This window comes from Piliocolobus tephrosceles, chromosome 3, assembly GCF_002776525.5.
Source record: "Piliocolobus tephrosceles isolate RC106 chromosome 3, ASM277652v3, whole genome shotgun sequence".
Classification (NCBI taxonomy): Eukaryota; Metazoa; Chordata; class Mammalia; order Primates; family Cercopithecidae; genus Piliocolobus; species Piliocolobus tephrosceles.
In genome coordinates, this window is record NC_045436.1 from 49,828,873 (window position 1) to 49,841,042 (window position 12,170).

The 12,170-nt window shown below is 45.5% G+C and overlaps 1 protein-coding gene across 5 annotated transcripts in view; it reads right to left on the bottom strand.

The window, feature by feature from the left end:
* MGST2 (microsomal glutathione S-transferase 2) overlaps positions 1-3,135 on the bottom strand; it is a 66,810-nt gene extending 63,675 nt beyond the window's left edge. For 2 of the 5 annotated variants that reach the window (XM_023225970.3, XM_023225969.3), the window contains exon 1: positions 2,763-3,117. In XM_023225970.3, the coding sequence (XP_023081738.1) occupies positions 2,763-2,820 (58 nt within the window). In that variant the 5' untranslated portion in view covers positions 2,821-3,117. Of the gene's footprint in view, positions 1-2,762 lie in introns of all 5 variants that reach the window. The other 3 variants (XM_023225972.3, XM_023225971.3, XM_023225973.3) reach the window with 3 other exon arrangements.
* Between the last annotated feature and the right edge of the window lie 9,035 nt (positions 3,136-12,170).

The window sequence follows — 12,170 nt, forward strand, 5'->3', positions numbered from 1 at the left end:
CTATCAAATCCTGCTGGACAAAGAGCCCAGGGAACATCCCTGGCCAAACCATCTGACCATAGGAACATCTTGTCAATATCCTCCAGGGCAGCAAACCATACTGCCGAAACCCCTCCCGCCCATACCTATACGTACCCCGCCTGTAAGCAATGGTGGGCTCTGGCATTAAGCTGGGCCCCAACCTCCACAGGTTTCTGCAATATACCTGTGCTGTTGTAAAGCGTGTGTGTGTGTGTGTGTGTGTGTGTGTTTCTTTAACTCTAACCTTCCCTTTAAAAAACTAACACTTAAGACTTTTTGTAACAATAAGACACCAAATTCCAGTCTGACTCTAGTATAGTATTACATGACAGCAGGCCTTGAAAGAAATTGAAGTATTTTACCCTAAAATATATTTTTGTCATGTCCTGAAATGGTCCTGCAAAGTTGTCTCTTGTGGGAAAAGTCTACATTCTGTAGAAAATCCCTTTCCCTTTCCAGGTCTTTTCTCTGATCCAGGAGAGAATTAACAGAGTCTGGCACCTTTTTAAGTCTCGTAAGAAACATTTACAATCTATTCTCTCCAAAGGCTGCTACCTGGAAGCTACATCTGCATAGTAAGAACCTTGGCCTCCACAAACCCTTATCTTAACGCAGGCACTCCCTTCTATGGATTTGAAGTCTGTAGATAAACTCTTTTAATCAATTGCCAATCAGAAAATCTTGAAATCCACCTATGACCTGGAAGCCCATGCCCCACTTAAGTCCAGTTGTCCTGCCTTTTGGGACCAAACTAATGTACATCTTACATGAACTGATGTCTTATGTCTCCCTAAAATGTATAAAACCAATCTGTAGCCAGACCCCTTTGGGCAGATGTTCTTATAATCTCGTGAGGCTGTGTCACCAGCCACTGATCCCTCATGTTTGGCTCAGAATACATCTTTTCAAATATTTTACAGAGTTCAACTCTTTATCAACATCTTTTTTTTCTTTGAGATGGAGTCTCGCTCTGTCGCCAGGCTGGACTACAGTAGCGCGATCTCAGCCCACTGCAACCCCCCTCTCCCAGGTTCAAACAGTTCTCCTGCCTCAGCCTCCCTAGTAGCTAGGAGTGTAGGAGCGTGCCACCACACCCAGCTAATATTTGTATTTTCAGTAGAGATGGGGTTTCACTATGTTGACCAAGATGGTCTCGATCTCTTGACCTCGTGATCCACCTGCCTTGGCCTCCCAAAGTACTGGGATTACAGGCATGAGCCACCGTGCCCAGCCCTAATGCCTTATTAAACATTCCCTGTCCACCATTAATCATCATTCACCTAGTCTCCTCTCCTCTCTCCCCACCCCTTACCCCCCCTTCCATCCAGCCCCCTGACATTCTGGCCCCAGTTCACACAGCCTCCTGCACAAGCAGCAAACAGGGAGGATGAGCACCTCTGTCAGACTTGGGACATCTGTGGACCTGCTCCTGCGCCCTCTGCAGGCCTAGGATAAAGGCTCATGCAGGTTTGGTAGCACCTGTGAGTCAGGATGGGTCGCCTTACACCTGTTAAATTAGGTTTAGCCTAAAGTTGCCTTCTGACATATTTTAAGTTCAGCCTAAAGGTTCCTCCATACATCGTGAACTGTACGCTTCCATTTTCTGGGAGTCACTTTCCTTTTTCTGTCCACAAATCTTCTTCTACCACGTGGCAGCCCCAGAGTCTCTCTGAACCTATTCCGGTTCCCCATGCCCAACTGTGACTCGTTCTTTGCTCAATTAAACTCAGTTAAATGTAATTTGCCTAGGATTTTCCTTTTAACAGATCTAAGTGTTTCTTTAATTAGAAACAAATAGCCTGCTCTTCTCCAGGACAGACTGTGTGAATCAAACCACAAAACGTGAGTCTGAAGGTTCAAGATCTTCATACAATCTCAAAACAGACTGGCTAGGCAAGACATTAAGCGTACATGGAGGCCTGGACTGGATCCTCAGCTGTGAGGCCTTCCTGCTTCTGGCTGTTTGTGTAACCTGAGCAGTCTACAGCTTGGCCCTATTTCCAGGTACAGGCACACTTGGAAATACAAAGAAATATGCATGCTTGGTAAGAAATCTTGCACTCTTGCACTGGGACCCCTTTCCCCAGCTGACACTGTAGGTAAGATAATATGAATTGAGCAAATGTGACTCCCATGGAGTAAAAGCCCTCTATTTAACCAGGCAGTCAGGATATTGAATAATCCTAGTGGGAAGCTGTTTTAAAATTTAGAGCTAATTACTTAATCTCAAGCTCATATTTCTGAAGGAAGTTTTTTTCAGCCTGATAATCATACCACCATAGGCAGTTTATTTAAGAAAACGCATTAATTAAAACAACGTTCAAGAAATCACAACCAGGTTTAGAAGCAGGCACGTTTCCTTTGGAACACTTGTAATTAATATTCACACCACTTCCTGCAGGTTAGCAGGCTACTAATGCTCGTTTGGACGGCCTGTGGGTCGTAACCACAGATGATGCAGAATCGCTGAGCTCTGAGGCCCCACAGCGTTCCAGTTGGGAGAACTAATCTCTGGAATGTTCTCAGTCTCTGCTTGCCCCTGGGAAGGAGGGGAGCAGGCAGCATGGGTGACCCTGAGGCGACTGTGCTCTGAGGACCCAGAGCCACCTGCAAGGGCAAGTAGGAAACAAAACACCGGACCCATCTCCCTCCCTCCCTATCTCTCTCTCCCGCAAGCCCTGTCTGTCACACAGGCGCGCGCGCACACACACACACACACACGAACTTCCCATGCCTCTTACTTTGCTGACAGGCCGAGAGAATAGAAACAGCAGCCAGCAGGATCGAGTTCCCGGCCATCTTTCTCACGGAACTATTTGTAGAACGCAGGGGAAGATAGCTTCTTGACTTGGAATGCTGACCTTCCTTATCGGGTAAACAAAGTTGGGGAAGGGCGGGGGAAACGCTGATTCAAGCGGCTAAATGACCCTTGCCCTGGAACAGAAGTCAGGAAGGCAGGCAGGTCTGGCGCTGCCGGTCACAGAGCTTTATGGGGCTGGGAGTTGCTTCCGGCGTTTGTTTTAAGCCTCTCCCATGGCCGGCGGGCAGGGCTACAGCTCACTGTGGGACCAGCCCTCCAGCCGCAGCGCCACAGTTACACTATCTTCTCTGCCAGTGCACAGACACTCTGGATCTCTTTCATCCCCACGCCCTTCCCTCCCCGGGCCTTGCTGAGACCTTTCTCACCTCCTGTGGAGTGAGAAGGAAGTACTTACTTAATCCTGATGAAATTTTAAATGCTAATTTAAGCCCGTTCTAATTTATTCACGCTGTAAATGGCCGATTTAGGATTTGAACCCAATCTAGCAGATTCCAATTGTGCCCTATCCCCTGCACCAGGCTGCCTCTCACTGTCACCTTGAGACTCTGATCATAATCTTACTATTTTTTTTTTAGTCAGGGTCTTGATCTGTCACCCAGGCTGAAGTGTAGTGGCACGATCATAGCTCACTGCAGCCTCCAACTTTTGGGCTCAAGTGATCCTCCTGCCTCAGCCTCCCAAGTAGCTAAGGCTACAGCCACAAGTCACTGTGCCCAGCCATTTTTTAAAAAATAAACCGGCCGGCTGCGGTGGCTCATGCCTGTAATCTCAGCACTTTGGGAGGCCAAGGAGGGCGAATTATGAGGTCAGGAGATCAAGACTGTCCTGGCTAACATGGTAAAACCCCTTCTCTACTAAACATACAAAAAATCAGCCGAGCATTGTGGCACGCACCTGTAGTCCCAGCTACGCAGGAGGCTGAGGCAGGAGAATCACTTGAACCCGGGAGGTGGAGGTTGTAGTGAGCCGAGGTCACGCCACTGCACTCTAGCCTGGGCAACAGAGTGAGACTCCACCTCAAAAAAATAAAATAAATAAATAAACCAGGATAGATGTTCTGAGGACCTCCTCAAAAAAATTAAAAATAAAAATAAAACCAGGATAGATGTTCAACTATCTCAAAAAATTAAAATAAAAATAAAAATTAAATAAACTAGGATAGATGTTCTGAGGAGGAAGAAGACCCTTGAGGAAAGAAATGGACCAGTATTTAAGTGGAACCCCTAGTAGGAAACTGCACATATGGCCACCACACCTGCTCAGGGCCTTGCCATTGTCAGACAAGCCACATACCACCCAGGTAGAGCACAGGCCTCCACAGCTGGGGGCTTCTTCTGTAGAATCCATTTATCACAGCCCCCTCCCCTCTGTCAACACAATTGTTTTGCTCTTTAGAGATGCAGATTCTGGCCGGAACCATGGCTCATGCCTGTAATCCCAACACTTTGGGATGCTGAGATGGGCAGATGGCTTGAGCTCAGGAGTTTGAGACCAGCCTGGGTAACATGGCAAAACCCCATCTCTAAAAAAAATACAAAAATTAGCAGGATATGGTGGCACGTGCCTGTAGTCCCAGCTACTTGGGGGACTGAGGCAAGGGGATTGCTTGAGCCCAGGAGCCTGAGACTGCAGTGAGCTAAGATCATTCCACTGCACTCCAGCCTGGGTGACAAAGTGAGACTCTGCCTCAAAAAAATAATAAAAATAAAGATGCAGCATCCCCAAAACCAAAGCTGGGGGCCTTTCCTCACCCCATCCTACAACACTATTAGAGGGTATATCTTGGCTCAAGCTGCTATAACAAAGATACCATAGACCGGTGGCTTACAATAGCAATTTATTCATCACAGTCCTGAAGGCTGGGAAGTCCAAGATGACAGTGCTGGCCAATCAAGTTCCTGGTGACGGCCCTCTTCCTGGTTTGCAGAAGGACACCTTCATGTTGGAGAAAGAGAAAGAGCAAGCTTCCTGGTAACTCCTTATAAGAGCACAGATCCCATTATGGGGGCCTATGCTCATAACCTCACCTATAGCTAATTATCTGCCAAATGCCTGATACCATCACATTGGGGGTTAGGGTCTCAACATATGAATTTCAGAGGGGACACAAACATTTAGTCCCAGTGCCTGCTGGGAGGGCAGTTGCCTCAGCCTCACACAGACCCTACAGTTTAATGACACAACCTTGGGCCTCTCTGAGCCTCCATTTGATAAGATGGGGTTAATAAGAGCTGAAGAGAAGTTTAAATGATATAGTCCTATTCTAAGGATTGAATTAGTTAATACTTATAGAGCACTTAAAACAGCACCTGGCATAAAAATATGTATTCTGTGTGTTTGCAAAATAAACACACAAAGTATCTAGACAAGTACTTAGCATATAGTGTACCTAATGTTAAAAGATACTTTCAGAGGTAAAAATCATGCCTTTCATACAATATAAAATGAAAACATCAAAATTTTTATGGAACTCATTCATGAGGGAACCAGTAAGATGTTATAACCAATTCAAAGGAGAATTCACGGAACTACACATATATGGGAAAGAGGAAATAACAAAATTAATTTATAAATAGTTGCAAGCCAGGTCTGCTCAAAGTTTCTTGTTGGTCTTCAGGCTTCCTTGGCTGTCTGCTCTTGAAATCATTGACGACTAAGATTAGATAAAAAGACAGAGCCAAGAAGCCGGGGCAGCACCAAAACATTCTTGTATGCTCAGTTTAATAGTTTTGGGCTTCAGTACATGGCAGAGATTCTACACTGCAAACTAGCTGCCCTGAACCTGTATCACCATCTACTATAATAACCTCCCAATGACAGATCTCGAAGGAGAGGTCTACACTAGACCTGTGGGCAGGCAGAGGCTCTCAAAGTCAGAGAACTGCTCGGGAAGAGAGGAACAGCAGCAAGAGGAGCTGAGCAGAGAATTGTGGCCCTGGCTGATGACTGTAACTTTTGGGTGTTGGTAATCTTATTTTGAGAAACTCTTGGGTACACCTGTACTAGTCAACTGGTTTAAAAACAACAACTTCCCAACTTCTGGACAAATCCTGAGGTTCCCTACTGACTTCTCCAAGTCAATCTTAAGTCAGTTCCCCAAATCCAGATTCTCAGAGAAGGTTGACACAAAGTAAAAAAAATTAAAAATCAATTAATCAATAAAACCTCAAGTGCTTCAAAACCCCATGTGTCTATTTAAAAACATCTTCATTGTCATATATGTAGTTATTGCCTCTATGGAAGTCTAAAAGAATTGAGCACTGGATAATGAAATATCACCTTCTGCCGTGATAAAATTTCCAGGTGACCCACAGCTGAAATACTGCCATAGCATTAACAAAAACTCACAAAAATTAGAGTTTCTCTGTATGTTTTCCCTGGATTGGTTGAAGAGGAATGGCATTTTCCCTGAATGTGGTTCCCATAGATCCTTCTAGTATGTTCCATTTATTACATTTTTCTATGAAAAGGAAAATAAAAGGACAAACAGCATACTGGTAATTGCTATGGTCTGAATGTTTGTCCCTCCAAAACTCACGTTAAAATTTAACTTCCATTGTTATGGTAGTTATTAAGAGGTAGGGCAATAAGAGGCGATTAGGCCATGAGATCTCTGCTCCCATGAATAGATTAATGTTGTTATCATAGGAGTGGATTGTTATAAATGTGAGCTTGGCCCTCTCTAGCCCCCTCCTTCTCTTACCCTTTGGGATGACATAGCACAAAGGTCCTCACCACGTGCCAGCACCTTGATATTGAGTCTCCTAACCTCCAGAACTGTGAGAAATAAATTTCTTTTATTTGTGAGTTACCCAGTGTGTGGTATTCTGTTATAGCAACAAAATGGAATAAGACAGTAATGATAGTAAAATGTTTTAAAAATATTTTTATTATCTATGTAAACTCAAAAGAAACCTGAAAGAGTTTCTGAGGACTTCAGTTGTTACTGAATCACTATTACCAAAATTATACTCTAGGTAAGGTGAAACAGAGAGGCCAAGATGTGATCGCAAAAACAAACCTGAACCATGTGAAAGAACTGCTTTCATGAAATGTAAACTCTAAATGTAACTCTTTCAGTATAATTTTGGTAACAGATTAAAAGAAATGATATATTAAACTATAGAAATATTTTTCCTCAGCCGGGCAGGGTGGCTTACACCTGTAATGCCAGCACTTTGGGAGGCCAAGGGCAGATCACCTGAGGTCAGGAGTTCCAGACCAGCCTAGCCAACATGGTGAAACCCCATTTCTACTAAAAATACAACAATTAGCCAGGCATAGTGGTGCACATCTGTAATCCCAGCTACTCGGGAGGCTGAGACATGAGAATCACTTGAACCCAAGAGGTGGAGGTTGCAGTGAGCCGAGAATGTGCTGTTACACTCCAGCCTGGATGACAGAGCAAGACTCCATCTCAAAACAACAACAACAAAAAATGGTTTTTCCTCAAACCAATTGCACCCCCTCCAAATTATTCCCTGGTCTCGCTCTCTCTGTTCACTTGTTACCCTTCCAAAAAAGACAGCACATCATCCAGGTTTCTGCTGATCTCTACAGCAGAGCTGTCTTCACTCCCATCAGGCCAGGTAGCAGAAAGAGACAGAAAATACACCTCTTTCCCAGGAACTATCAGAGTGATCATGATTATCCATGACCACATAACTCTCCATGTACCCAGAGTTCATTACATTATCTTGCTAGAAGTACTGACTAATTGAAGAATCTTGTAACTATACAGCAGTTTTTCTGTGTTTTGTTTTGTTTAGAGACAGGGTCTTACTCTGTCACCCTGGGTGGAGTGCAGTGACGTGATCATGGCTCACCGCAGCCTCAACTTCCAGGGCTCAAGCCACCCTCCCACCTCAGTCTCCTGAGTAGCTGGATTTAATAGCGGCGTTAACACAGTAAGTTTTTAAGCAAAGCTCAGATAAACACAATTTGAAATTATGCTCCGGCCGGGCGCGGTGGCTCAAGCCTGTAATCCCAGCACTTTGGGAGGCCGAGACGGGCGGATCACGAGGTCAGGAGATCGAGACCATCCTGGCTAACACGGTGAAACCCCATCTCTACTAAAAAAAACTACAAAAAACTAGCCGGGCGAGGTGGCGGCGCCTGTAGTCCCAGCTACCCGGGAGGCTGAGGCAGGAGAATGGCGTGAACCTGGGAGGCGGAGCTTGCAGTGAGCTGAGATCCAGCCACAGCACTCCAGCCTGGGTGACAGAGCGAGACTCCATCTCAAAAAAAAAAAAAAAAGAAATTATGCTCCATTTTGCTACATGTTGCAAAAATTTAGGAAATTTTAGTCATCCTACAGAATATTTTCTCCCATTTCAGAAACCGCAGCATTTTGCTCTGTAGCCCTGAGTGTGAAGAACTGAGCTAAAGAAGGCAAAGGCATTTTATTCCCATTGAGGAGACTTTGCCCTGGACCAGACAGGGCAAAAGGTTACAGTTGAATGCCAGCTACCTTCCAGCAGAAACTGCCCACTACCCAACATCAGTAATGACATATCAAGGCTCAAAGATAAAGACAGAAAAAGAGAAGAAAGGCGAGGAAAATAAAGATCAGTTACCAATGTAGTATAGAAAAAAAAGAGTACAAGGTTTGAGCTACTGATCTAAGCTCCTATCTCTGTGTCGTGGTGGACAAGTTGCTAAACTTCCTGGACATGTGTTTTCAAAGGGAAATAATAATACTGACCTTGCAGGGTTCCTCTGATGAATAAATGAAGTCATGTGAGGGAAGCAAATAGCACAGAACCCGGCATGATGCCGGCTGTCCACAGGTGTCATCACCCTGCCCATTCTCTCTGCCATCCCGATGCCCTCCAACCCTGGGTGGAAGCAGAAGAGACTAGGTCTATTTGTAAAAAGGCCATATTACAAAGCAACAGATGATCTTAGAATGCCATTAGAATTTCTGAGACAGCACAGATTTCCCAGAAGAATAGAAACAGAGCGTTTGAATTGCTTCAAAATGGCTTTTGACAGTAATAGAGGGTCTCAACCTGAGTTGTCTTAAGTTTGCATAAGGCTTAGGAGAGGATAAAATAAAGCAGGATCTAGAGATTGGTGAGGAGAAATAGAAGTCCCCATTCTTGACAGCTCTCAGCTCATGCAGCCCTCCCCCCACACACAGTCACACTCGCACACACACACATCCAGATTCACACACATTCCTATGCACGCACACCCACACTCATAAACACCCTCATACACGCACACTTGTGAATTCACACATTCACATTCATGTACTCCCATCACACATTCAAAACACACACTCATACACTCACATACTCTGCAAAAACTCATGTTCCAAAAGGGGATTTGTAAGCTGAATATTCAGACCTCAGAACACATATTTTCACAAAAATAATATTATGGCCGGGAGCAGTGGCTCATGCCTGTAATCCCAGCACTTTGGGAGGCCGAGGTGGGCGGATCACTTGAGGTCAGGAGTTCAGGACCAGCCTGGCCAACATGGTGAAACCCTGTCTCTACTAAAAATACAAAAATTAACCAGGCATGATGTTGCGTGCCTGTAGACCCAACTACTCTACTCAGGAGGCTGAGGCAGGAGAATCGCTTGAACCCAGGAAGCAGAGGATGCAGTGAGCTGAGATTGTGACACTGCACTGCAGCCTGGACAACAGAGACAGACTCCGTCTCAAAAAACAATAATAATATTATAAATGGTTGCCATATTTCCAGGTTACCACACATGAAACAAAACTTTTAATTAATTATTTATTTATTTTTTTGAGACAGGAGTCTTGTTCTGTCACCCAGGCTGGAGTGCAGTGGTGAGATCTCGGCTCACTGCAAGCTCCGCCTCCCGGGTTCACGCCATTCTCCTGCCTCAGCCTCCGGAGTAGCTGGGACTACAGGTCCCCGCCACCACGCCCGGCTAATTTTTTTGTATTTTTAGTAGAGAGGGGGTTTCACCGTGTTAGCCAGGATGGTCTCGATCTCCTGACCTCATGATCCGCCCGCCTTGCCTCCCAAAGTGCTAGAATTACAGGCGTGAGCCACTGCTCTTGGCCTGCTTTTGTATTTTAAACCAAATTTGAACCCATAAATTAGGTAACATACTGCATATTGGCAATTAAGCAACAACAACAAAAAGAACGCCCAGCGTGGTGGCTCATACCTGTAATCCCAGCACTTTGGGAGGCCAAGGCGGGCAGATCACAAAGTCAGGAGTTCGAGACCAGCCTGACCTACATGATGAAACCCTGCCTCTACTAAAAATACAAAAATTAGCGGGGCGTGGTGATATGCGCCTGTAATCCCAGCTACTCCGGAGGCTGAGGCAGGAGAATAGCTTGAACCAGGGAGGCAGAGGTTGCAGTGAGCCAAGATTGCACTACTGCATTCCAGCCTGGGTGACAGAGTGAGATTCCATCTCAAAAATAATAATAATAATAAAAAGAACTAATACTATTGGTTTGCCTTTTTCATGGAATCATTACAAATGTTTTAAACTGAATAACATTTTGTATTAGATGCTTTAAAACAGGGTCACTGGCATGAACATGCCCTGGCTCCCGTAGGCCATGCTCAGAGCTTGACTGTTGAACTTGCTCGGATAGAGCAGCAAGAGACGGAACAGCCTGGAGCCCAGAGAACTGAGGTGCTCTGGATGAGCCCAGGGCTGCTGAGAAGGCCTCACTCTAATGGGGGCCTCTCACGCCCACCCCGCCAGCTCCCAAATCCAGTCAACAGAGGGCAGTGTGCTAGGCCCTGTGCCAACCACTGAACAGAATTATCTCAACTAATCTGCATAGTCAAACAGCAAAGTGCATATATTATTCCCATTCTTCAGATGGAGAAACTGAAGCTGAAAGGTTAGTGACTGGCCCAGAGTCAGTACAACCCAGGCCTGCTGCCTCAGAGCCTTTACTCTTAACTTTGGCTGCACGTTGGAATCATGTGGGGAGAGGTCACTAAAAAATACAGAACTTCAGATTTAATTAGCTCAGGTTCAGCCTGGGCACCTGAACTTTTTAAAGCTTCCCAGATAATCCTAATGCACAGCCAGCTGGAGAACCACTGTCTTAACCAATGTTTCTCAGCATAGCCCATACCACTACTACCACACCAGAGGTGATGGAAACACACAGATGTCTGGGCCTCATCCAGGATCCATTATGACACACCAGCAAAGCACACGTGGTCTCATGTAACTTGCACAAAACTCTTAGGAGGCTGTAAATTATTCCCATTATATAGATAAGGAAACTGAAACTGAGATCTAGAAAGCTTCAGAAGCTTGACTAATCACTCCATTTCACTGCATCCCAAAGAGGGAAGATGGGGCAGGGCTGTTGAGGGGGTGAATAAGCTGGTAGGTGCCCAAAGTGAGCATCGGTGGTGCCAGGATAGAGGAGAAAGGGGTGTGGAAGGTTCCGCAATAGCAGAAGGGAAGAGGTGAGGCTGGGAGAGACGGGACCTGTAGGCCTCAGGGGTGCAACCCAGAAGAAATGCTGGTTTCCACTGGAGGAGTTTACAGGATGCCTGGGTAGAAGAGGGAAGGACAGATAGGCATGGGAGGGAAATCTGAGTCTGAGATGGGGCAACAGGCTCCAAGGCACCAGCAGAGAAGTGTGGCTCGAGCCCAGTCTCAGCTGATTGGGCCCAGTACTTCCCCGCCCACTGGCTTCGATGTGCATGGAGACCGGTGATTCTCACATTAGAATCACCAAGGGCGTTTTGAAATAAACACTGATTTAACTGAAAAATCTCCAGGACGACCAACTACTGCCTCAGAGAAGTTACTGAGGTTTCCAGGCACCAGAGGGGAGTTTACTCTCTTGAAAGCTACAGCATAGCATGCAATGGGGCTACTTAAAAGAAAAGGGGGTACTGTGGCTTCACTTGCTGTCTCTCCGGGGCTTGTTAAGGCAAAAGAAAAAGGATAAGCTACCCCTCTTTTGATGAGAAAACACGAAAGGTTGGTGGATTAAGAGCAAACAGTTAAAAGCAGCTCTTCTTCACTTTGAAATGTGGTGCTAAACCTGCATCTGGGCTGACACCCCAAACAACAGTCATTTCAACACAGCACAAGCCTGTTAGAACATGACTCACAAAAACACTGATGTGACTTGATCAGAGGCCAAGTCATGTCCTACACGAAAAGAAATGAAACACAACAAAATGAGAAACCTAGTGGCCCCAAACAGGAAAGCACTAGTGTGCCGCTGTTAGGCATGCAGACCTGTGACTGCATCCTTCAGCTACCCTAGCAAGATGATAAGGAACTTCGAAAACTGGGTGCCTCTTTCTTTCTTTCTTTCTTTCTTTCTTTCTTTCTTTCTTTCTTTCT